At 47.5% G+C, this 26,196-nt stretch overlaps 2 protein-coding genes across 3 annotated transcripts in view; both read left to right on the top strand.

Annotated features, from left to right (window-relative positions):
* The window catches only part of PRKDC (protein kinase, DNA-activated, catalytic subunit), a 132,323-nt gene extending 106,880 nt beyond the window's left edge, over positions 1-25,443 (top strand). Inside the window, exons 70-87 of one of the 2 annotated variants that reach the window (XM_061438711.1) lie at positions 4,120-4,294; positions 4,912-5,093; positions 5,706-5,886; positions 6,255-6,415; positions 8,223-8,434; positions 9,518-9,605; positions 9,689-9,832; positions 10,919-11,123; positions 12,272-12,339; positions 12,725-12,945; positions 13,149-13,241; positions 16,161-16,250; positions 16,422-16,493; positions 16,577-16,778; positions 17,196-17,384; positions 17,916-18,055; positions 19,797-19,928; positions 25,002-25,443. In XM_061438711.1, coding sequence (XP_061294695.1) covers positions 4,120-4,294; positions 4,912-5,093; positions 5,706-5,886; positions 6,255-6,415; positions 8,223-8,434; positions 9,518-9,605; positions 9,689-9,832; positions 10,919-11,123; positions 12,272-12,339; positions 12,725-12,945; positions 13,149-13,241; positions 16,161-16,250; positions 16,422-16,493; positions 16,577-16,778; positions 17,196-17,384; positions 17,916-18,055; positions 19,797-19,928; positions 25,002-25,035 — 2,589 coding nt within the window. In that variant the 3' untranslated portion in view covers positions 25,036-25,443. Of the gene's footprint in view, positions 1-4,119; positions 4,295-4,911; positions 5,094-5,705; positions 5,887-6,254; positions 6,416-8,222; positions 8,435-9,517; positions 9,606-9,688; positions 9,833-10,918; positions 11,124-12,271; positions 12,340-12,724; positions 12,946-13,148; positions 13,242-16,160; positions 16,251-16,421; positions 16,494-16,576; positions 16,779-17,195; positions 17,385-17,915; positions 18,056-19,796; positions 20,589-25,001 lie in introns of those variants that run through there. The other variant, XM_061438710.1, reaches the window with a different exon arrangement.
* On the top strand, positions 24,419-25,443 carry LOC133260404 (histone H3.3C). Its single transcript, XM_061438714.1, has 2 exons — positions 24,419-24,870; positions 25,002-25,443. Exon 1 carries the CDS (start codon positions 24,460-24,462, stop codon positions 24,868-24,870), a length of 411 nt encoding a protein of 136 aa, XP_061294698.1. The 5' UTR covers positions 24,419-24,459; the 3' UTR covers positions 25,002-25,443.
* Positions 25,444-26,196: the final 753 nt, after the last annotated feature.

The raw sequence follows: 26,196 nt of genomic DNA, 5'->3' as shown, positions 1-26,196 counted from the left end.
CAAAGTGAGTGCTTGCCAGTTTGTTACAAATTGTATTGTATTGTATTTAAGTTTCAAATTGTATTTTGTGAAAAATATGTCCTTTGATAATAAGATCCTTAATTTATACAAGTGTGCTTTGTTTAAAAGTGGCATATTAACATTTTAAGTATTAAAATTTTCATGTAATCATATTTAAATGTACTAGGGGAACTTTCTGTTTTAATGACCCTATGTTGATTGCTGTTATAAAGCAAAGAATATTATGCCAGTAGAAATAATTAGTATTTCTGTTTTGCGGGTTTTAATGCTCTTGTATAATGTTTTTCTTTGAGGTAAGTATTATATGAGGAATTTTTATATTTTCAATAAGAAAAAGCCCAGCCTGGAACAGCCTAAGTGAACAAAGGAGCTGTATCAACCCCTAAATTGTGTTTTAGAGGAGCACGATTTCAGATGCTCTCAAATTCGCCACCGAGGAGGATCTGTCTCCTGTCCCAGTCTCCCCTGCCACACACAGACGAATCTTGTTCTTTGTGACTCTGGTAGCTCCAGGCTTCCCTTGGAGTTGGAAATGCTCTTGATGTTTTGTGTATTGCTTTCCCACTGCGTCTTTCTGGGATTAGGTAGTCTCTCCATGACTATTTCCTGCAGAAAAGAAAGAAGATTCTCTTTTTCCAGAAGGTCCTGGCCATTTCTCCTTCTGTCTCCTTAGCTCTGGGTGCAGCAGTAGTGGCTGTGGTCCAGGGCATGCAGCTGAGGTGATGCACGTGGCTTCTCAGCAGGAAGCGGGGCACAGCAGGTGCTTTCCACTGCTGTGGGGGCACAGGGTTGTGGGGGAGAAAGGCTCCAGGGAGAGGAGGCGCCTGGGAATGGTAGGAAAGAAAGGTGCTGAGATACATTTTTAGATAATATCCCAAAGATGAGAAACTGGGAACTGAAGAGCCTGCTGTGAGGGGAAGGCTATCCCGTGATGCTGGTTTGAAGTGGACCGTGAAGCTTGTGGCCCCAAATTAGGTACTGGAGACTCCAGGAGGTCCTGGAAGGTCTTGAACATGCTGGTGGGAACAAAAACTGTGTTCAAGAAGACCAGAGATGACAGGAGTGATGAGGGCGACCTGGACTTCTGGTCTGAGTGGTTGGAAGGGTCGTAACACACTCTAATGTCAGTGTCCTTGAAGCTTTGGCAGAGAATTAGATTTAAGAGATGTCCATAAAACAACCAGATAAAAAGTAGAGAAATTGTACATTAAAAGCTTCTGTGCCTCAAGCAACACACTAAAGAAAGTGAAGAGACAACCCACACAATGGGAGACAATATTTGGAAATTGTTTATCTGATAAGCGTCCTCTTATCCAGAATACATAAATAACTCTTTACGACTGAACAACAGAAAGTCAAACAATCTAGTGATAAAACGGGCAAAGGATCTGAATGGATGCTTCTCCCAGGAAGACACTCAAGTGGCTAGTACACACATGAAGAACGCAGCACCACGCCTCGTGGGAGGAGGCGGGTCAGACCACAGCAAGGGCCCACCCACCACCACCCTTGGGACGGCTGGAGTAGAGGTGCACCCTGCGGTCACCGGTCTGGCAGCTCCTGCAAATGCCATGTGACTGTAGTTCCCTCCTCGGAATATACCCACAGGAAAGCAGAGCTTAGGTCCACACGGATTTGTATCTAGGGGCTTTCAGTTCAGTTACTCAGTCATGTCCAACTCTTTGCGATCCTGTGGACTACAGCATGCCAGGCTTCCCTGTCCATCACCCATTCCCAGAGCTTACTCAAACTCATGTCCCTCGAATTGGTGATGCCATCCAACCATCTCATCCTCTGTCGTCCCCTTCTCCTCCTGCCTTCAGTCTTTCCCAGCATCAGGGTCTTTTCAAATGAGTCAGTTCTTCGCATCAGGTAGCTAACGTATTGGAGTTTCAGCTTCAGCATCAGTCCTTCCAGTGAATATTCAGGACTGATTTCCTTTAGGGTTGGCTGGTTTGATCTCTTTGCAGTCCAACGGACTCTCAAGAGTCTTCAACACCACAGTTCAAAAGCATCAATTCTTTGGCACTCAGCTTTCTTTATAGTCCAACTCTCACATCCATACATGACTACTGGAAAAACCATAGCTTTGACTAGACGGACCTTTGTTGGCAACATAATGTCTCTGCTTTTTAATATGCTGTCTAGGTTAGTCATAGCTTTTCTTCCAAGGATCATATGTCTTTTAATTTCATGGCTACAGTCACCATCTGCAGTGATTTTGGAACCCCAAAAAATAAAGTCTCTCACTATCCATTGTTTCTGCATCTATTTGCCATGAAGTGATGGGACTAGATGCCATGATCTTAGTTTTCTGAATGTTGAGTTTTAAGCCAACTTTTTCACTCTCCTCTTTCACTTTCATCAATGAGGCTCTTTAGTTCTTTGCTTTCTACCATAAGGGTGGTATCATCTGCATATCTGAGGTTATTGATATTTCTCCCAGCACTTTTGATTCCAGCTTGTGCTTCATCCAGCCTGGCATGTCGCATGGTGTACTCTGCGTAGAAGTTAAATAAGCAAGGTGACAATATACAGCCTTGATGTATTCCTTTTCCAGTTTGGAACCAGTCTGTTGTTCCATGTCCAGTTCTAACTGTTGCTTCTTGACCTGCATACACATTTCTCAGGAGGCAGGTCAGGTGGTCTGATATTCCCATCTCTTTAAGAATTTTCCAGTTTGTTGTGATCCATACAGTCAAAAGCTTTGGCATAGTCAATAAAGCAGAATTAGATGTTTTTCTGGAATTCTCTTGCTTTTTCGATGATCCATAGATGTTGACAATTTGATCTCTGGTTCCTCTGCCTTTTTTAAATCCAGCTTGAACATCTGGAAGTTCTTTGTTCACATACTGTTGAAGCCTGGCTTGGAGAATTTTGAGCATTACTTTGCTAGCATGTGAGATGAGTGCAATTGTACAGTATTTGAACATTCTTTGGCATTGCCTTTCTTTGGGACTGGAATGAAAACTGACCTTTTCCAGTCCTGTGGCCACTACTGAGTTTTCCAAATTTGCTGGCATATTGAGTGCAGCACTTTCACAGCATCATCTTTTAGGATTTGAAATAGTTCAGCTGGAACTCCACCACCACTAGCTTTGTTCATAGTGATGCTTCTTAAGGCCCACTTGACTTCACATTCCAGGATGTCTGACTCAGCGTGAGTGATCACACCATCGTGGTTATCTGGGTCATGAAGATCTTTTTTGTTTATTTCTTCCATGTATTCTTGCCATCTCTTCTTAATATCTTCTGCTTCTGTTAGGTCCATGCCGTTTCTGTCCTTTATTGAGCCCATCTTTGTATGAAATGTTCCGTTGGTATCTCTAATTTTCTTGATGAGATCTCTGCTGCTGCTGCTAAGTCATTTCAGTTGTGTCCGACTCTGTGCGACCCCATAGATGGCAGCCCACCAGGCTCCCCCGTCCCTGGGATTCTCCGGGCAATAATACTAGAGTGGGTTGCCATTTCTTTCTCTAATTCTATTCCCATTCTATTGTTTTCCTCTATTTCTTTGCACTGATCACTGAGGAAGGCTTTCTTGTCTCTCCTTGCTATTCTTTGGAACTCTGCATTCAAAAGAGTATATCTTTCCTTTTCTCCTTTGCCTTTAGCTTCTCCAGGGGCTTTATTTCCATTCAGATTAGCAAAGAACATTATTTGAAATAGCCGAAAGGTGGCAACAACAAAGCTGGAATGTGTATCAGGAGGAGGTGGGTGATAAACTGTGGTTCACCCTGCGAGAGAGCATTGTTCAGCTGTAGGGAATTGTGAGTCAAGTCGAAAGTTGTCTGCTGATTTGACGATACCAAGGGTCCGGAAGAGGCAGATCCAGAAGCAAAAGGCCATGGTCGCCAGCAGCTGGGGAGGGGAAACCCCTTTGGACAGGGCTTTCGTGGTTGAGGAATGTGTTGTGAACTTGGTGGCAGTGACGCTCTCCCAGCCTCCCTGGAGTGCATGTTGTGCCTGCGACTGTCCCTACGGTAAACACAGGGACACCCCGTGGTTTCAGCTCAGGTGATGGGTCTCTGCTTCCTGCTGGATTGTGTGCTGCGGGCCCCATCTCATCTCTCTGCTTCCTCTCTCTCTCTCTCGCAGAACAATTTCTCACTCGCCTTGAAGCTGCTGAAGGAGCTGCACAGAGAGTCGAAAGCCCGGGAGGACTGGCTGGTGATGTGGGTGCAGGCCTACTGCCGGCTCAGCCACAGCCGGGCCCGGGCCCAGCGCCGGCCTGAGCAGCTGTGCACGGCGCTCAGGACTGCGTCCCTGCTGGGTGCGAGCTGCTTTCTGGGCGGCGCATGTTCTGCATCCTGTCTTCTCACCTCTTCTTTGTGCTGCTCTATCTGACATTTGGGAACTCAATTTTATAAAAATGTTTTAAAAGATAATTTTATTTGTTTTTGGCTGTGCTGGGTCTTCAGTACCACACGAGCTTTTTTCTAGCTGCAGAGGATGGGCTCTGGAGCACTCGGGCTTCAGTCACTGTGACATATGGGCTCAGTAACTGGCTCCCTGGCTCTGGAGCACACGTTCAGTAGTTGTGGCCATGGGCTTAGCTGCTTCTTGGCATGTGGAATCTTCTTGGCTCAGGGATGGGACCTGTGTCTCCTACATTGGCAGGCAAATTCTTTACCACTGAGCCACCAGGGAAGCCCTGTAAAATTTTTCTTAAATGTTTATTAGGTATTTGGAGCCAAGGTACTTTGTATCCTAATAATACTATTAAATATGACTTTTGGAGCTTTTATTTCTTTAAAGTTTAAGTTTAAAATGTTCTTTTTAACACTTAGCTAAGTTTTGGGTGTAATAGTTTAATTATGACTATATTCTCTTTAATTTGTGTTTTTACTCACTTCTAAAAAATTTGTGTGTGTGTGTGTAATCCAATAGCTGAGAACACATTGAGCACAAGCACCCTGGCTTCCCGTGACCATCACGTCCTCCTGGGTACGACCTACCGGATCCTAGCCGATGCTCTCTGTGACGAGCCCGCCTGCCTTGCTGAGATTGGGGAGAGTAAGGCCAGGAGTGTCGTGGAGCTGTCTGGGTCCAGCTCGGAGGATGCAGACAAGGTAGTGAGGCTGGGGACCTGAGCTCCTTGTGTCGTGTGTTTGTCCTGACCGTGACGGTTCTGCTGCATGAAAGCAGCATCAGGTCTTGCTGTGTGCTTTTAACACGTAGCTGGCAGTTACACGCAACTGAGTTTGCCACTGGGCTAGTGACACGCTCCATGTGCTTCCTGTTCATTCGGATAACACCTTTCCTTTAGTGTCAAGAATGAGGAGTCTGTGTTGATCCCTGTGGACAGTTTTTCCATGCACTTTGCTATAATCTTGCCACCCATCGTTATCCAGATACCCCACTAGCTTGTGGGGAAAACCAGCTTTTCTGCTTTTTTGTGTAGCAGCTGCTCTGTTGGCTTTTTTCAGGTGATTCTGTATTATCAGTAATTCCCATGTGCTCCTCACGTCTCTTGTGTCCCCAGCCCTTCCTCAGCCCACTCTGGGGCCTGGGGGCCCACCTCGTGTTGTCTTTCAGGTCCTGAGGTTGTATGAGGCTTGTGTCTCTCCTGGTCTGGCACTAACAGCTTTGTGTTCACTGGTGGCCCATGGGGCCCAGGTAGGGAGGAAGGTCCTCAGGAAGCTCTGGGCCCACTCATAGCTGTCGGGGTCTCTGAATTCCAGGTCATGGCAGGTTTATACCAGAGAGCGTTCCACCACCTTTCTGAGGCTGTGCGGGCAGCAGAGGAGGAGGCCGGGCCCTTGGCACGGGGCCAGGGCCCTACAGCCGGCGTGACCGTGGCTTACCTGACACTCGCCGAGTTCTGTGACCAGCAGCTCCGCAGGCAGGAGGAGGGCATGTCCGGTGAGCCTCATGTTGTGTCAGCGTGCAGTTTGTTTGAGCGGCAGTGACACGGACACACCCTGTGGCCTGCCTGTGACCGGTGGCAGGCTGTCTCTGTCCCTCCGTCTGCTTACCTGACGCGAGTATGACCGGCTCCTGTGGCCGCCCTCCTGTTGCAGCCCAGGACTCAGATGGCTTCACCCAGGAGTAGGGGTCAGCCCCTGAGAGAAGCCCTCACACGTGGCCCAGGACCACCTGCTCTGCTGCAGTAGTTGCTGCAGAGGGAACATGATAATTACAACATGCAAGCCCTGGGAAGTGAGCGTCAGAGTCGGTCACTGTGTCTGCCTGGGGGTAGTGACCGCATCTCCCCTCTTCTGTCCCACTAGTCCTTGGGTCCGCAGAGCTGCTCACGTATCCAGCCCTTGTGGTGGACAAGATGCTGAAGGCATTGAAGTTTCACTCGAGCGAGGCCCGGTTGAAGTTCCCCCGGCTCCTGCAAATTGTCACACAGTATCCAGAGGAGACGCTGGGCCTGATGACCAGAGAGGTCAGTGTGTTCATTCCAGCAGCCGGAACTTGATAGAACTTATGTCCAGACATGCACCATGTATGGGGCATGGGTGATGGCTTTTCCTAACCACCGCTTTCTGCTCCATCCCAGAACATGTGTCAGTGAAACGCTGAGAGTGAGCTCCCAGGCCCTGCTTTCCTCTGGGGGTGTTGGTGTGAAGACTCCGTCTGCAGGGGGACCCGAGGGGCAGAGAAGGGGCGAGGCTGGCACATGACCCCCTCTCCCTTCAGGGCCGAGCCTTGTCTGTCGCATCCCGGGCCTTATGCTCAGCTCACTGTTTGGCAGTGCCACATTTTGGCAGGGGACGTTTTGGGAGCCAGCCCACCACACCCTGCATCTCAGCGACCCTGAGGGCTCCTGCGAACATCCCACTCCCCTGCTCATGTCCTGTGCTGGCCTCTCTGCTGGGGCTGCGCTGGGGCAAAAGGGCGGCAGGGTCCTCAGAGAGGCTCCTTAGTGACTTCTGTGGTGCTGTAACTGGAAAACTAGGCCAGGCTTTGAATTGACAATGTTCAGAAAGGGTGACACAGCACTGTTAGCTGGGCACAGCAGGCTTGTAGATGGTGCTGTCACCGAGCTCAGAGTCAGTGCTCTGCGCACTTGGATGGGTGAGCATTTCAGTAGGTGCAACACAGGAAATGAAGGTCAATTTAGTATGCAACACACAGGCGTTTTTCTTAAAGATAAGTAAAGAAATTTCAATAAGTTATTTCATTTTTCCCCAAATCATATTTATATATAATAAAAACAACATCTTGAGTTTGTGTGGAAACAGAGCGGTGGGTCTATATCAAGACCCTTGAGAGGGGCAACTGGCCTCGCGCTGCGGGTTTCCTAAGCTGCCCGCCCTCCCTCGCTTTACACCAGTGTTTCAGGTGCGTCAGACTTTATCCTGAAACAAACGGCTGGAAAAGCTTTGGAGGAAAACCTGAGCGAAATTTTAAAATGATCTTGAAGTTGAGAGACAACAACCAGGGGCTATAAAGGAAAATAATTTGATGCTCGTATCATTTAAAAAACAACAACAACAACTGTATACAAAGTTTAAAAGAAAACTCAGAGAAAGATATTCGCAACACATAGTGGAGATGGAGAGCAGTTGTCCCCGGTCTCGAAAGTAACAGACTAATAGGAAACAGCAGATGCTCGCGTGGTTAAAGTATGTGAGGCCAAGACGTGCGGCTTCTAAAAATGAAACATGCAAATTACAATCAGATGCTTTTTCATTTCTCAGATTGACAATAAATTTTAAAAGTTGATTGTCCTCAGTGTCGGAAAGGATTTTGGAAAAGACTTAGAGGTGAACATTGGAAAAATCTTCTTGGAGGAAAATCAGTGATTTTTACTGTTAACATTAAAAGTAAGCAGAGAGTTAGGAATTTCTCCTGTGGGCGTATAGCACAGGTACAAAGAGATAAACATGCAGGGATGAGCCCTGTAGTATTGTCTGGAAAGCAAGACCTGCGGGCACCCTAAAAATTGATGATGGAGCACAAGTGAGATGACGTGGGATACAGTACAGCTGGCGGAAGGAATGACGTAAATCTAAGGAGAATCAGCAACAGCGGTTCTGTCTGCTTCCCTTCTTATGAAGAAAGGGGCCGTGTGAGTGCCCAGAGAAGGCTCGTGGCGGGTCAGAACCGAAAGGGCAGGAGAAGGCCAACCTCCATCAATGCGTCTGTCTGCTTTTACGCTGACAATCGCAAATGCAGCTGTGCTTTGATGTTGGACACACAGCCCCTGTGTAGGGAAAGAACATTAAATGCCCTGCTCTGTGTTGCAGATCTCTTCTGTCCCTTGCTGGGAGTTCATCGGCTGGATTGGCCACATGCTGCCCTTGCTGGACAAGGAGGAGGCGGTTGCCATCCAGCGCACCGTGGAGGACATTGCTGACCACTACCCGCAGGCCATCGTCTACCCGTTCATGATAAGTAGCGAAAGCTACTGCTTCAGAGACACTTCTGCTGGTCATAAAAACAAGGAGTTTGTGGCCAGGTGACAGAAAAATTAGGTCGCTCAAACACTGAAAGGTTGTAAAAATGACTGTGGGCCAAGCAGACACACGGATGCTTATGTTTGTCCTCAGATGAGTTAGCGCCGCCCTGGGGCGGGAGGCCTGGGCGTCTGCAGGCTGGGTGCATCCACCTGGAGTGTTACTTGTTGTAGAATTTCTTTCCTTTTGTAAGCACAATTCATCTCACAGTGTTGGTCAGGAGAGGGTTGCGCTAAATGCTAGTGATCCCTTGGTTGAGACAGACTCGAGATGCATTCTGAAATCAGTTCCTGAAGTTGTTCTGAAATTGAAAGTCTCTGGGAAGCCCTTCTTAATTAGGACTTGCAAAATAGCCCAGATGTTATCCTTTTGGCTTCTTTAGTTGATTGGTGAGTGAGCACACAGGCAGTGGTGTTTCGCTTTAGAAAGAGGACTTTGGTAGACACCAGTGTTGTAGCCAGCCTTCTGTGTCAGGAGCTGATGTGCCTAGTTATTTAGAGTGGTGAGCTTCTGAGTGGCAGTGTGGGGGAGTGCAGTGCCCTGATGGGCTGGCCACGCACCCACCGCCCCATGACGCCCACCACCCTGTGGCACCCACCTCTGTCTCAGCAGAGGCAGCTGTAGCATGATCAGTTCCTTAGAAAGAGAACAGTTGCAAGTTTGTTGAGAAAGGGACCTTTTAACCACAGAAACTGTATGTGTCAGTTTGTGTGCATCAGAATGTCGAGGATTTGCTTTCTTTTTTTTAATAAGTATCTTTTTTTTTTTTTTTAAAGTTCATTTACTTATTTGGCTGCACTGGGTCTCAATTGCAGCATGTGGGATCTTTAGTTTTAGTTGCAGCATGTGAGATCACGTTTCCCGACCAGGGATTGAACCCCAGACCCCTCTCATTGGGAGCACAGCATCTTAGCCCCTTGTCCCACCAGGGAAGTCCCTGTTTTAATTTTTAAATTGCTCCTTCCCTGGACTAGGTAGCTGGTTAAATATTTTCTTATATATAAATATAGTTATATACACATAAAAATTGTTGGCCTTGATCTTTGGAAGACGTTTGAGCACCTAAACTTTAATTTTTGTAACAGGATTAAAGCTAAGCTGGATCGAGAAGGCGTGGTTCAGGATTTCATTAACGCCCTGGAGCAGCTCTCCAACCCTGAGATGCTTTTTAAGGTGAGGTGACAGCTCCTGGCGTAACTCACGAAACTCAGTGCGACTTGCCTGTGGTCCCGCTTGACGTGTCTTTCTCTGCGCAGGACTGGATGGAGGACGTTAAGGTTGAACTAGGGAAAACACCTGTGGATAAAAAGAACATTCAGAGAATGTATGAGAGGATGCATGCAGCCCTGGGAGACCCACAGGCTCCTGGCCTTGGGAGTTTTCGAAGGAGGTTTATCCAGGTACGTGGATGGCAGGCTCCTCGAGATTACAGAGTCGTGTGGAGACCAGGGCTTATATTTGCTGGTTCGTTGATAATTCTGGTTTTAAAATGTCTGTTGCACTTGTAAACTTTCATTAGATCTGTGACTTTCTGGTAGATATTGATGGCATGTTTGTAGGTCAGATAGTGGCACATTTATTACATTCTGTTCTTCATGGCTAGATTCTTAAATGTACAGGTTAAGTGTGGTTTAATCTTCTTGGTTCTCAGAGTGATCCTGGATACCACACATGTCTGCACCATCACCACTCAGAATCCCAGATGGCAGGTGGATGGACCGCAAGACTGGCAGGGTTCAGCAGAATTTGGGTGTGAGGTCAGGCAGGGGCTGGCCCAGGGTCGACCAGAGAGGGCAGCAGAGTAGGTGCTGCAAGCGGTCACAGAGCAGCCTTCCAAGGAGAGGAGGGGCCCGCCCGCTCCTCCTGTGGAGGGCTCCTGTGGGGTCATACCCAGGTCAAGCCCGTTGTCACTCTGCACACTGGGTTTCCTTTCCCTCCTGCTGAGCCCATCAGCTCTGACCCAGAAACTCTGGCCTGACTGGGTCGAGTATAGCCTGCTGCCCGCCTGGGCAGAGCCCCTATAGAAAGAAACCTTGCTGCAGCTGCAGCCACGGTTTGTCCTGAGGTTGGTTTCTATTACCTGGGACCATCCATCTAGAACTTTCTGCTTCATCACAAATCAACACATAATTTACATCAATTAAAAGGTTAATCCACCAGAACAGGGTTGAAACATTCAAGGAAAGTGAAACTGTTGATTAAAGGCACAGGAAAAAAGCAGTGTAACTGAGTACCTATTTGTTATAAAGATTTATAAACCTAGAACCTTTCCAGGAGTCAACTTCACATTATTATTAAAGATAAATTAGATGGACGTGTGTATACTACTGTGTATACCATAGGTGACTGACGAGAACCAACGGTATGGCACAGGGAACTCTCCCCAGTGCTCTGTGGTGACAGCAGAGACTAACACTGTGAAGCAACTGTACCCCAATAAAAAAAATTTTTTTTTTAATTTAAGGTAAGTTTATTATTACTTTCAGGCTTTTGGAAAGGAATTTGATAAGCACTTTGGGAGAGGAGGCTCTAAACTCCCAGGCATGAAGCTCCAGGACTTCTACACCATCGCTGGCTCGCTACTAAAGAGGATGCTCAGGGCCTCAAATGCGCCGGGGAACCTGAGGGAATGTTCTCCCTGGATGAGCAACTTCAGGGTGGAATTTCTGAGAGCGGAGCTGGAGGTCCCTGGTGAGTTCACCTGTGTGTGGACAGCACGGTGCTGGGGAGAGTCGTGCCAGAGCAAGAGCCTCTGTCTCTAAGAGGGTGAAATCAGAATCATGACAGTTTTCTTTCTTTTTTTGAAAAGATTTTAAATTCCACATGTTTTTCATCATGAAAATCTGTAGTTTCTATGGTCAGTACACTTAAGCACATTACAAGTCCTGTCCCATTCCTGAGGACGAGTGCTCAGCTGGCCCCCTGCTGTCATGGTAGCTAGTAATGTCCCCAGAACCTGCCCACGCTTTGCCCTGCAGAACTTTTCTTCAGAAATAAAATTCAGGCAACCCCCCGAGATGCTGTGTGTTTTATTCCAGCCCCTGCAGCAGAGCACATCAAAGCGGGTGGCTGCCCAGTGACGCATTGTAAGTGCTGTGTTTATACCACACTGTGCAGTGGCCTCCTGTCTACAAAACAGAGTACATACGAAAGTTAAAACACACTGTTTCTGAAAAACGCCATCTCCTGGCAACTCAGGGCCGTCACCAAGCCTCCATTTGTAAAAACGGCAGTGTCTGCAGAGCAGTGAGATGCAGTGTGCCTGCACCCTGCTTCTCTGGAGACGTGCTGGTCCCACCTGAAGTGAGGGGGGTGATGGCACCTGACATGCCTTCAGGAGGGGCTGGGGACTCTGCAAGCAGGCGGCAGCAGGCTGGCCAGATGTGGGCACTGTGATCCCCACATCCCTTCTTCCCCCTGGAATTTGCCAGACAAAAAATGTTATAGTACAGTGACTTGTATCCTTACTCCAGTGGGGGAAAAAAAGATTTGGAGAAACACTTCTCTTTGTTATTATTAACAGCTATGCATCCCAGACTGTGAGTTTCAGGAAGAACGTTGAAGCATAGCCTCCTGATACACAACGTGACTAGAATCGGGGCTGAGGTGGCGGTGGGGGGCTCGCCCAAGGCCCTGTCTCCCCATTTGCTTCTGCTCCACCAAATAGGAAGCAACATCCATTAGTCAAACGAGAAATAACAGCATTTTTAAAAAATACATGCACTGAAAATTTTGAGTAAAATTTTTTCTCCTGTTAGACTGGGGGAGGGGGATGAAGCAGGGTGTGAAGTGCATGTGCTGTCCCCGCGGCCTCTGAGGCGGCTCTGTGTCCATCCCAGGTCAGTACGATGGCAGAAGCAAACCAATGCCCGAGCACCACGCGCGGATTGCAGGCTTCGACGAGCGGGTAGGTGCCAGTTCCACCGGCTCCACGGCCCGGGGTCGGCCCCTCGGTTCACTCCTCACATTGGTCTCAGGCGCATGGAGTTCTGTGAGAGTTGTGTTATGAGTTTTCTGATGGAATTTACTGGCCTTAATATAATGTTTCACTTTCAACTTCAGTCATGTGTAAGGGTCTAGTAGACTTGAGGCATCAGCTCTGTGTGTGTCCATTATAGACGTAACGCAAGTGGACGTGTTGTGTGGCTTGTTCACAAGCACGCGTGTTTGTCAGTGTAACTTGTAATCAGGGCAACCAGGGGCCCCACAACCTGTCACCCACCTGCGTCCCTCTGGGGACAAGACCACCCGGTCTCTCAGCTGCACCTGAGGATGCTGTTCAATCTCTAAAGGTGAAAGTGATGGCCTCGATCAGGAAACCCAAGCGCATCGTGATCCGCGGCCACGATGAACGGGAGTATCCCTTCCTGGTGAAGGGCGGCGAGGATCTGCGCCAAGACCACCGCATCCAGCAGCTGCTCCAGGTCATGAACAGCGTCCTGGCCCACGATGCCGCCTGCGGCCAGAGGGGCCTGCAAATGACCACCTACCACGTGGTGCCCATGACCTCCAGGTGCGGCTGCCCCTCTGTGGGGGTGGGGGGGTGCCCTCTGTGGGCGGGGGCAAGGGACAGTTCGGGTTTCAGGTGTCACAGGACAGAGAGCAGCAGCACAGACTGCTCTGCTGTGAGGCTCCTCCTCGTGGAGGAAGCGAGAGCAGAGCTGTTGTATAGAGAAGGCCGAGCAGCGGGGGCTCATGACTGTCCCTTCCTTTCAGGCTGGGGCTAATCGAATGGATTGAAAACACCTGCACGTTGAAGGAACTTCTTCTGAGCAGCATGTCGCGGGAGGAGAAGAAAGCCTACACCAGGTGACCCGAGGCCCAGGGCCCATCTCCCACTCCACCTGGCCGCCCCAGCCCACTGCCCCCCTCCCTGGGCAGGACTCCTTCACCCCGTGCCTGCAGGGACGTTTTCAGGCCCTTTTCATTGCTGCCCTGCCCAGCCTGTTTCAGTCTGCCTCTAGGTGGGTGAAGATGACCTGGAGTCAAGGTTTCTAAGCAATCATTCACTCACTCATGTCCAGTCGTTCAGTCATACCCGGCTGTTTGCAACCCCATGGACTGCAGCACTCCGGGCTTGCTTGTCCATCACTATCTCCCGGAGTTTGCTTAGACTCATGTCCATTGAGTCGGTGGTGCCATCTAACCATCTCATCCTCTGCCTCCCGCTTCTCCTCCTAAGTAGTAGCTGCATATATTTTATCACAATCTTTAAAAAAGAATTAACCTTGAACAAAAAGAAGAGTGTTTGAAGAAGATAAAGCAAATAATAAAATTTCAGCTAACATTTAGTTACATGTTTTCTGTGGCACCATTCTCAGTTTTTACTGTGTATGAAGTTATTTTTTACCAAAACTTAACATGGTAAGTACTACTGTCCCCTCTGTGCAGACAAAGCGGCTGAGGCTGGAGAGGTGAGGTGTCCCTGGTGTGTAAGGGGTGCAGGTCGGAGACTGCTGGGCACGGGTGGGTGACTGGTGGGTGTAGGTTAGTGCATGTGAGTGACTCATGGGTGTAGGTCAGTGCAGGAGGGTGTAGGTCAGAGTATGTGAGTGACTGGTGGGTGTAGGTGGGTGACCGGTGGGTGTAGGTTAGCGCAGGGGGGTGACTGGTGGGTATAGGTTAGTACACGTGGGTGACTGGTAGGCGTAGATTAGTGTGTGACTGGCTGGTGCAGGTGGGTACAGGTTAGAGCAGGTAGGGGACTGGTGCTGAGTTCCAGGTCAAGATACAACTTTATACTTTCCTTTATCCTTTTTTATTTTCCAAGTTTTCTATATGTACTTTTGTAATCAGTAATTAAAAAAAAATTGTTCCTTGTTTCTGTAAAGAAAGGAAAGAACAGTGTGGCTTACAGCCATTTTGAAGCGGGAGTCAGCATGTTTGGGGACCAGCAGGAGGATGGTGGGGAGGAGACAATCATAAAAGGCTTCAGGCCTCTCCTTCTTCTCAAAGCATTTGCGTAGGAGCAGTGCTCTTACCCAGGGACGGGAGCCTGGTGGGCTGCCGTCTAGGGGGTCGCACAGAGTCGGACACGACTGGAGCGACTTAGCAGCAGCAGCAGCAGCGCTCTCACCGCCTCTTACTTAACGTAGGAGCACTGCTCTCTTCAGACTCTCACGCCTGGGTAGTAGTTGCTACAGAGTGTTTACCCACTTTAAATTCCAATCACTGGAGTCCTTTGCTTGAAATGACTCCTGCTGTCCCTGGAGGACTGCGCCCCGGGTCAGGAATCTGCTCTAGGATCTACTAACACGCAGTGAGCCCGACTGGCCCCACAGCCCCACTTGTAAGGTGAGAAAGTGTGAAAAGCACACTGTACACAGATGTCCATGGAGTGTGAAGTGCTTTTCAAATTGGGCTTCCCTGGTGGCTCAGCTGGTAAAGAATCCGCCTGCAATGTGAGAGACCTGGGTTCGATCCCTGGGTTGGGAAGATCCCCTGGAGAAGGGAAAAGCTACCCACTCTAGTGCTCTGGCCTGGAGAATTCTATAGACTGTATAGTCCATGGGGTCGCAAAGAGTCAGACATGACTGAGTGACTTTCACTTTCAAATAGGAATCATATAAATTGGAGAAGGCAATGGCACCCCACTCCAGTACTCTTGCCTGGAAAATCCCATGGACAGAGGAGCCTGGTGGGCTGCAGTCCATGGGGTCGCTAAGAGTCAGACACGACTAAGCGACTTCACTTTCACTTTCCACTTTGAGGCATTGGAGAAGGAAATGGCAACCCATTCCAGCGTTCTTGCCTGGAGAATCCCAGGGACGGGGGAGCCTGGTGGGCTGCCGTCTCTGGGGTCGCACAGAGTCGGACACGACTGAAGCGACTTAGCAGCAGCAGCAGCACCTTTTTAAAACAGCCCCCTATTCCTAAAATCCTTGCCATTTTTTCCCCTAATTTGTACATTGCAATTTTCCTGCCTACACATTTTTGTCCAGTTGTAACTGGAAAAGAATTTAGATTGAAATCATCTCTTCCTGAAATTAACTTAGTAGCAGCTCAGAAAAGCTTCAGGGAAGTGATTTGATTACTAAGTAGCACATGTAACCCTGTTTCATCTTCAGCTTTTGATACAAACCCCAAAGTGGCTCTACAAGCACCAGCTGTTTCCACCTGTCCAGACACTGCCTTTTGTCTGTGAAGCGTCACTGAAAGCAGCTTTTCAAATTGAGCTCAGCTCCATCGTCATTTAAGAAAATGCTTTTTTGCACTTACTGTAGATTTTGTCTGTATTTCCTTATTGGAAATGTTTTAAGAAAACGTGTGGCAACGTTTAAATAATGACAGAAGTAGACAGTCTGCCATCAACAAGTAATTTGTGGCTGTGTAGTTTGTTAGTGACTGGCCTGCTGTGAACAGGTTGTCTGTGGTGCTGCCGTCCTGCTGGGAGGGGTCCCCCCTCCCCGGGGCCTTCGGAACCACATGCCTGCATCATCAGCTCATTTTCCTCCTCTGTGAAGCGGGATGTCACTTGTATTTGGTGGTCTATCCCTGCATTTTTGCACAGGAAGTAGCCATGGGTTTTGAGGAGTGATTCAGAATGAATAGTGGTATGTTCTTGGCCCAGGGTGGCAGGAATGCAGTGTCAATATTAAATATGATTTAAGTCATATTTGTTTTTCCTGCCTCTTCACTATTTTGCAGTGAGTCCCTGGTGGTGGGGCCTCTGAAGTCAGCTGCCCTCGATACCTTCCTAACATTGGTTCTCTTTCTCCTGCATGTTAGTGACCCCCGGGCGCCTGCATCTGAGTACAGAGAATGGCTGACCATGATGGTGGGAAAGTGTGACCCTGGGGCCTATGCCCTCATGTTCAGGTACGTGGTGTTCTCATCCCCTCGTTCCAACTAGTTCATTCTTCTCAAAGTTGTACATTCACTTTGTTTCTGAGAAAATTTTGCCTTGGAGTGTCAGTTTAACAAAAAATTTTAAATTTTAAATCATGGGAAGTTTGTTCTAATCAGACATTTCCTATGATTAAATCATAGAGTAGCTAATCGCACTGAAGCAGTCACATCTTTTAGGAAAAGAGAAAGTAGAGTGCCTGCAGATCTCTTAAAGTAAGTGCCTTTCTGACTTTACACCTGTGGGGGAGGGGCAGGGTTGGGGCAGAGGCCACATGACCGTCCCCGGTCCCCTGTAGGCGGGCCTTCCTGAAGATGAGCACTGGCCCCGAGGCCTTCTTGGCCCTTCGCAACCACTTCACCACCTCCCACGCACTCCTGTGCGTCGGCCACTGGGTTCTGGGCATTGGAGACCGGCATCTAAACAACTTCATGGTGAGCCTGGAGACGGGCGGCGTGATCGGGATTGACTTCGGACATGCGTTCGGCTCTGCCACCCAGGTGAGCTCGCCCGGCTCTGTGCTGGGGTGGACCTGTCGTCAGCTTTGTGAGCCGTCTATGGACAGTTGGCCTGCTGTGATCATTAAAGTGGCCATTCTTGCAAAATGGGAGGGTCTCAGCTTTGTATCAGCCTCATTCAGGTGATTGTAGACGGTGTGCTGATAGATTAATTACATCACTTGCTCCTGTAAAAAGGTAGGAGGCTCATCAGAACGTCTTGCGTGGATGAGATGCACACCTTTCCTCATGTCAGACTACAGCTCTCCTTCTCTTGGCCATGTGGTTGCTCCGGGGTACGGTGACCTCACACGCGTGTGGCCAGTTCCAAGAAGAGGGGAGCAGATATGCTCTGCACGCATGAGCGACAGCTGCAGGAGGCCTCACTCATCCGCCTCCTGCATCTCATTTGCTGTTTAGGTCCTGCGGGTCCCTGAGCTGATGCCTTTCCGGCTGACTCGCCAGTTCATCAACCTGATGTCACCACTGAAGGAGACGGGGCTCGTGAGCAGCGTCATGGTGTGTGCGCTGAGGGCCTTCCGCTCGCGCGCCGACCTGCTCACCACCACCATGGACGTGTTCGTGAAGGAGCCGTCCTTTGACTGGAAGGTCGGTGGTTCTCCCCGCTTTGCAGCTTTGTTCCAGCGTGCTCATGACTGACCACCTTTCCTGTCTCCTGGTGGGGATGAGTTTACCAAAGTACTTACCTGGTTCTGTACAGCTCTCAAAGTTAACATTTGGGATCATTTAGCTTGAAAATCAGACAAGAGATCTGCCTTTTATTTGGAGGACACTGTTAGACTTGAGAGTATTTGTAGTCCTTTGGTGATGGGGATTGGTTTCTTTTAGACAAGTTTTAGTTTTGAGTCTGTTCCACACAAGGTCAGCGTCCTTCTCAGCTCAGCCCCCAGGAGGAAGCACAGCAGTGACACGTCCTCAGGGAGGGCCGCGGTAAGCCCAAGTGTAGACCCTGGTGGTCACCATCACTGTCACGTGTGCTGCAGGGAGGGTGTGTGCAAAAAGCTGCAGAGCCCTTCCCGGCTGGAGACTTGCTTTATTTTGAGATCACTACCTGTTGGGTCTGTTTGAACGTGACCGTATGTACCATTAAGCAGAGAAAATCATGTTCCTTTCCCTCAGAATTTTGAACAGACAATGCTGAGAAAAGGAGGATCGTGGATTAAAGAAATAAATGTAACTGAACAAAATTGGTATCCACGGCAGAAGATTCATTATGCTAAGAGAAAGCTAGCAGGTGCCAATCCAGCAGTTATTACTTGGTAAGCATTTATTTGTGGAAAAACACACACACACCAACATGCCGCTGTTCCCAAGAGAATCACTAAACGTATTTGTGTGTGTGTGTATGTCCTCAGCCTGTGTCATCAGCCCGTCACCCCCACTGACAATGGGGGCTGGGGTGCAGCATGCAGAGGCCACCTCTCACTGCCCAGCCGGGTCCTGACTCTAAAATACACACACACACATGCCCCACACCCCGGTCAGCCTGGCAAGGTCCTAACTCTGAAACCCACACTCACACCACACATACACAGGCACACACCGGTCAGCCCAGCAAGGTCCTGACTCTTAAACACACACAACACATACCATACTCCCCCAACACAACACCACCCCCTGTCAGCCCAGTGAGGTTCTAACTCGGAAATCCACATTCACACCACACACACACACACACCCCCCACACCCCACACCCCACACCCCAGTCAGCCCTGAAACACACATAGACTCATAGACACAGACACATACACCCGAGTCAGACCGGGCCCCCTCACCACACCCCCGGGCCACAGACACACACACCCCCCCCAATCAACCTGGATGCGCTCATGCATGTACACACACACACACACACACACACACACACACACACACCAATCAGCCTGGGCGCGTGCGCACACACGCACATACACACACACACGCACCAATCAGCCTGGACTCCCTCACCACAGTCCTGGACTGTCTCATGAACATGTCTACCTGCATGAGCAAATGTTGTTTTTAAATTTGCTTCTGTCTTTTCTCGGGACAAATGTGGCCCTGGTGGCAGAGCCCTTGGTGCACAGAGCATAGTGGAGGCTCATTAATGCATATGCAGATCAGGTTACCTTTAACCTAGCTTTCATGTTTTTCTGGTTGAGGTCTACAACAAATACAGATTTGCAGAAATGATTCACAAGAAGGAAAAAAGTTGGATTTTCCCATTAATAGTAAATGGTGACCGTGGTCAGTTGTTTTTTGACAAAGATGCCAAGACCATTCAGTGGTCTTTCCAGCAAAGATCACTGAGAGGAATGAAGGTGGAACTCCCACCCCAAACGATATACAGAGTTAATTCAAAGAGGATCAAGACCTACCTGTGAGAGCTAAAACTATAACGTCCTTAGAAGCAAACATAGGGGTAAATCTTTTGGACCTTGGATTTGGCAATGATATTTGACCTTCTTAAGTCTAAAACCAAAAGCACAAACAAGAAAAGGAGAAAGAAAAGCATAAATTCATCAAAATTAAAAACTTTTGTGCCTCAAAGGATACCATCAGGAAAGTAAAAATATAGTCCACAGAATGGGGTAAGACATTTGAAAGTCATATAGCTAATAAGGAATTTGAGTATAGAATCCATTAAAAAATTCTTACAGCTGAATAATTAAAAGACCACCCAATGAAAAAAATGACCAAAGGACTTGAACAGACATTTCTATAAAAGAATATAGACAAATGGCCAATAAACAAATGGAAAGATGCTTAAAATCGTTAGTCATCAGATAAATGCAAGTGAGACTCCTCTCCCACTAGGATTGCTATTAATATAATCAGAAACTGGAATATAATAAGTTGTTGGTGAGGACCACACACACACACGCGCGCGCGTGCGCGGAGTCTTGACTTTAAGGACAATGAACAGCAGAGAGTATGCTGTGTGACCAGGTGGAGTGTCTGGTTTGGACTGGAGAAATAACCTGCAGTTTGTGTCTTTGTGTTGCTTGATCTTTTCTCCAGTAATGAGCTTCTCCTGGGCCATGAGAAGGAGTCTGCCTTCAGAGACTACGTTGCTGTGGCACAAGGAAGCCGAGAGCACAGCGTTCGTGCCCAGGAGCCTGAGAGTGGACTTTCAGAAGAGGCCCAAGTGAGGTGCCTGATTGACCAGGCAACTGACCCTAACATCCTCGGCAGAACTTGGGAAGGGTGGGAGCCCTGGATGTGAGATCCCCCGGAGGCAGCAGACAGGGCCCCTGTGTGTGTGTTTAAAGACCGTCCTGAACTCTGATCCAAGCCACCAGTGACTTCATCTTCCCAAAGCCCCAGAGAGCAGGTGTCTGTGTGTGACTTCCTCTTGTATCACAGTTTAATCCAGCTCATGATGAAGTGAATGCTGACCCGGGTGAGGGACTAGGCCATGGTCAAGGATGAGCTTAGGATCACAGTGGACATAGAAGGGCGGGTGTATCCAGGCTCGTGCAAGTGCCGAATCATGGCACAGCAAACAGGCGCTATGGCCGGATGAACAGCTGTCAGCGTTAGTGGTGTGTGAGCATCCCACGTGCCTTGGAAATTACGCCCAGAAGACTGTCCCGCAGACTTTGTGAGAGTAACTGATGGGATGTTAGGTTGTATCAGCAGCGCAAGAATATGAACAGCTCAGGGTGCGGTTATGGCTTATATTTACACATGGTTGTGTAATGTGTGAACAGAAAGGATCTCTTTATTGTTGTCTGGAATTGTGGCACCATCTGTTACCCGGTGGCTTTTAGAAAATTGATAAATAAACAAACACAAGAGAGTCAGAAATGATGTTCCCTGAATGCTATGAGAACTTTATAGATGTTTATCCCCAAATTTTCTCCTTGATTGTGATTTGACATGATTGTGTTTGACATTTTAGGATATTTTTGTAGGTTTTCTCTTTCACATTTTTCTCCTCTAGCTTTGAGAGTTTATGATAGAATTGTCCTCTAGAAGGTAAAGTGTTGAGGAGAGAGAAAGTTTTGGTCTTAGCTTTGCTACCTTTGCTACTCTGATCACAGCTGGAAGGTGGATACAGGAGCTTTGCATCCCAGACTCGGGAAGTCTGAGTAGGCCTGGCACTTGACATTCCCGTTCTAGGAACATGAAGAAAACCCCTGCTTGAAATGAGTCCTCCTTGGAGATAAAGCATGATTCTGGGGCCACAGGTCAGGTTATGAAATGCAGGATGGAAACAGTTTCCTGTCCACTCACCAAGCCTCGGTCCCCACACCTCCCCAGCTGGAGCCTGTTTCAGGCTGACTTGAGCTTTGTGTTACAGCTTTCCAAACATTTCTAATCACAGACTCTTCAATGATTTGGGGAAATGGTGAATCTTAGTGCCCTGACCAGGGATCAGATCCACATCCCCTGCATTGCAAGGCGGATTCTTTTTTGGTGGGAGAGTTTGGAAAACCATTTGTCCTTCAGTTTTATTTTCACTTTAATTATTGTGAAATAATATTTAAGTATGGACCATATTCTCCAATTCTAGCTAAAGAGATAAGCATGTTTATATATGTGTGGACAAGCTTGTAGATTTCTGTTGTCTCAACACTTTAAATCATAACACTTTAAAATCGCAGGTCCCTCCTTGGAGAGGTTAAGGGTTGTTCCTATTGCTGTTGGCAAGTGTAATCATGGACTGACAGTGTAGATGAACAAAAACGATCTCTTTATTGTTGTCTGGAGTTGTGGCACCATCTGTTACCCAGTGGCTTTCAGAAAATTGATAAACAAACACAAGGGAATCAGAAGTAATGTTCTCTCAATGCTATGAGAACTTCTTTACAGTTGTTTATCTCCAAATTTTCTCCTTGTAAAACATTAGTTATAGAAAAACACACATTTATACCATGTTCAGTTGTGAGGTTTTTGAGCTCTACCCTATATAATTCAGAATCAGTCTCTCTTTGGTTGTAATAAAATGTAGGCAAGTTGCCCTTTAAACTTTGGCATTGTGAATTTGAAAACAGACTGCTGTTGTCCACCTGCACCTCTTGAAATGGAGTTCAGATCAGTGGTGTGCCAGAGCCCTCTTGTTCCCACCCACACGAGCAACATTCAGAACACCAGGAATTTTGCCAGCGAATTGTTACGCTCACTCAGAAAGTCAGCAAGTGCTACGAATCAGGGTTTCTGTTTATCAGAGTCTGTGCTCCAGTGGACAGCTGGCATCCACGGTTAGGGCGCCGTCAGTCCAGGCTGGGTCCATCCAGCATGACGCCCGCAAGCTCCTGGATGCCAGTGTGTGGCGGTCACGTCCCAAGTGTCTTCCACTATGTCCCCTCTCGTCCTGTACCTCTCCCTGGATCCTGTCTTTATGGTCTTTGCCCAGGATCACTGCCACTGCCTCCCAGCAGACTCTCTACCACTGGAGGGACTTCCCTGATGGTCCAGGAGCCAAGACTCTGTGTGCCCAGTTCAGGGGGCACAGGTTCAAGCCCTGGTTCAGGGAACTAAGATTCCCACAGGCTGCACGGTGTAGCCAAATAAATAAATAAGTAAATCTAGTACTAGAATACAATTTAAGAAAGAACCCTGCTATCCTGGAATTGAAGAAAAGGTAGTTATCTCCAACTATTGGGGGAAATTGCTATATAAATAGGGCGCTTTTGATTGACTGTAAAGTAGGTGTGGTTTTTGTGTAGTAGTACCCAAAAAAATTGTTCTACAGACTGAATCTATGACTGTAGAATTTATTTTCAAAACAGTTGGCCAGCGCTAGGTTACAGCCCATAACTATGTGACAGTGATAGTAATACAGTCACAGTGCTGCTGACCCCGTGAGTTCTGACCTCATGATTGTCCTGTTCTAGCCAGCTGATCAGGAGCAGTTTGTGGATGAAAACATCCCCCAGAGGGACTGCTCCCCTGGGGCATGGTCACACCCATCTCTATCTTACTCTGCCCGAGCCTGGGCTGGGGGAGACCTTCCAAGCTGCCTCAGCTCCAGTGTGGTATCACCTAGCTTGCTGCAGGCATGTCCATAATTAACACTGGTTGTTGTCATTTTAATTGCTAAATCGTGTCCAATCCTTTTGCAACCCCATAGCTCTTCAGGCTCCTCTGTCCATGGGATTTTCCAGGCAAGAATACTGGAGTGGGTTGCCATTTCCTTCTCCAGGGGATCTTCCCCATCCAGGGATCAAACCTGCCTTTCTTGTGTCTCCTGCATTGGCAGGCAGATTCCTTTCTAAGAAACCGAGCTAATTAACAATGTTAGATGTGCAGAAATACAAGAATGCTGTGTTTTCTTCTTTATTTTTTTTCCATTTTCACCATTTTAAAAAAATTTTTATTGTTTAAGTGAAGCATAATTGCTTTACAGAATTGTGTTGGTTTCTGCCAAACATCAACATGATAGCCACATGGCCTCATTAAGAAAGTAAAATGTTTGTGAGTCTCCTGCAGAATTTTTCTTCTCCGGATTGTAGGAGCTCTCTGTCAGCACAGCACTCTGAGCCTGGAGAGTTCAGAGAATCACTTCAGTAATGTGACAGCCTCGTCCATTTAAAATGGAATTCAGTGCCAGCTTCCCTCAGAGGCATTCACTGTAACTCCATGCATGAGCTGTTCCTGTTGTCACTTAATAATGTCTCTCATGTTTGCCAGCCATGACAGCATTGCTCAAGTTCATTAGGCTGGACTGGGCTTCCCTGGGATGTGTGAAGCCTCCCATAGTTCATTCTGCATCTTGTTTGGAGCAAGGAGCAGCAGCCCGTGCCATGCTGTTAGGGGCATGAGCAGAGGTGAGTGGGGTCTGGGGCTGACCCCTGTAAGGTGGATTCTTAACCAAGTGGTTTGATATTTAACAATAGTAAATCTTCCAATCCACGAACATGGTGTCTTTCCTTTTATTTAACTTCTTTCAGCAGTGTTTTGTAGTTTTTACTAGTTTTTGTTTCTAATCTTGAATTCCATTTTTTGAGACAAAGGATAGTATATGAAAATGACATACCGATATTTTCTATAAAGTTCATGAAAGATATGTAGCCCAGGTAAGCATGTACAAAGGAAAGCATGTCACCCTGACCTCTTACAGAGCTGGGAAAGAACACTGTTGTTTTAAGTTACACTGCTAGCATCAGAAGGAAAAGAAACACTGATTTTGATGGCTGAGCAGGCACTCCACCTTGAAGGAGCTGTAGTTAATGTGTGATCAGACACACCCTACATCCCTCTATACACTAAAGGGACGGCAGGGAGGGAGGAGGCCTGAACAAAGAAATTTTTAATTTTTCTTGTCCTGCCTTCAAATAGAAATTTTTATTTCATCACATTTTAGCGCCTATATTAGAAAAGAAAGATTGCAAAAAGTAACCTAATGCTACACGTTTAGGAGACTAAGAAAAAGAAGAACAAACTTAAACTTGGTGCCAGTAAAAAGAGCACAAAAAGAAGCAGCAAGCTAAACATTGATTCTTTGAACAGCTCATTGATAAACCTAGACTGATTCAGAAAAAAAAAACAAACCGCAAATATCTAATATCAGAAACTAAAGTGGAGCGCAGAACGGTTAGGTTGTTCGTTGGAAGGGGTTCTTCCGTTCGTTGGAAGGAGTTTTTCCCGTAGCTGAGCTATTGGCGGCTCTTTGGGCAGCGGCGGAGGCGAGGTGGTCGGAGAAGAGGCCTAAAACTTAGGCGTTGGGTAAAAGAAAATGGCTCGAACCAAGCAGACTGCTCGGAAGTCAACGGGTGGGAAAGCGCCCCGCAAGCAGCTGGTCACAAAAGCAGCCAGGAAAAGCGCCCCCTCTACCGGCGGGATGAAGAAACCTCATCGCTACAGGCCCGGGACTGTTGCGCTTCGAGAAATCCGTCGTCACCAGAAATCCACCGAGCTTCTGATCCGGAAACTGCCTTTCCAGAGGCTGGTGAGGGAGATCGCCCAGGATTTCAAAACCGACTTGCGGTTCCAGAGTGCCGCCATCGGTGCGCTGCAGGAGGCTAGCGAAGCGTACCTGGTGGGCTTGTTTGAAGATACTAATCTGTGTGCCATCCACGCTAAGAGAGTAACCGTCATGCCCAGAGACATCCAGTTGGCTCGCCGGATACGGGGAGAGAGAGCTTAAGTGAGGGCGGTTTTTATGGTGTTTTGCAGTACTTTTTGTAAAATACTTTGGTTTAATTTGTGACTTTTTTTGGTAAGAAATTGTTTATAATATGTTGCATTTGTACTTAAGTCATTTCATCTTTCACTCAGGATGAAGGCGAAAAGTGACTGTTCACAGACCTGAGAGATGTGAGCGCTGTTGCTGAGGAGTGACAAGTTGCTAATATGCAGAAGGGATGGGTGATATTTCTTGCTTCTCATGATGGATGTTTCTGTATGTTAATGATTTGTTGGGTAGCTATTAAGGTACTAGAATTGATAAATGTGTACAGGGTCCTTTTGCAATAAAACTGGTTATGACTTGATCCAAGTGTTTAACAATTGGGACTGTAAGTCTGACCATATATCACTGTGATGGAATGTGGGCTTTTTCAGGAGTGAAGATACAAGTCTTAACCACAGTGTAACTTACAGTTTCCTTAAAAAAAAAAAAAAAGTCAACCTGGCAGCTGTAGAATACACTATGTGCATTTATAATAGCTATTTTATATATTGTAGTGTCAACATTTTTCAATTAAATGTTTTACATTGACATGTGCTGGAGACTGTTGTCTTTAAGGTGTGTGTAATTCAGAGGCCGATAGGTTTTCTCCTGAGTAGACTGCACTTGTTTATGTAGTAAAATGCTTTGTGCGTTATGCCTTGCATAAGTCCTCGTTCTACCACATGTTAAACTAACCCTCTAGCTGATAATGCAAACACTAACGGGGAGGGGGATTTATTTATAAGGGCTCTAGACTATAATACTGGAGAAGGCAATGGCACCCCACTCCAGTATTCTTGCCTGGAGAGTCCCATGGATGGAGGAGCCTGGTGGGTTGCAGTCCATGGGGTCTCGAAGAGTTGGACAGGACTGAGCGACTTCACTTTCACTTTTCACTTCCATGCATTGGAGAAGGAAATGGCAACCCACTCCAGTGTTTTGCCTGGAGAATCCCAGGGACGGGGGAGCCTGGTGGGCTGCCGTCTATGGGGTTGCACGGAGTCAGACACGACTGAAGTGACTTAGCAGCAGCAGACTATAATACAAGTTATTCACAGCAGTAGCATCTGTTACTAATATAGTATTTAGTGCAGCTTTTCTTTGTGTTGTGATTGGTCTGATAACTAGGTTGAACTTTTCTCTACCGAGGAGGAACAATACCGAACTTTTTTTCCTGGTGGGGTTTGTATTATAACTGTTAGGGTAAACTTGCTGTGGGGGAGGGACACAGCTTCAGCTTATGGAACCTCTGCCAGTTAAAATGGTGTTCATGTGGCATAGGTTCTAGGAAAATCACTTCAT

The sequence above is a fragment of the Bos javanicus genome, chromosome 14 (assembly GCF_032452875.1).
Source record: "Bos javanicus breed banteng chromosome 14, ARS-OSU_banteng_1.0, whole genome shotgun sequence".
NCBI lineage: Eukaryota > Metazoa > Chordata > Mammalia > Artiodactyla > Bovidae > Bos > Bos javanicus.
The sequence above is the reverse complement of the archived record's forward strand: the minus strand, read 5'-3'. Positions and strand labels throughout refer to the sequence as shown.

Coding starts and splice junctions, on each gene's coding strand:
- LOC133260404 (XM_061438714.1), top strand. CDS start 24,460: ATGGCTCGAACCAAGCAGACTGCTCGGAAGTCAACGGGTGGGAAAGCG.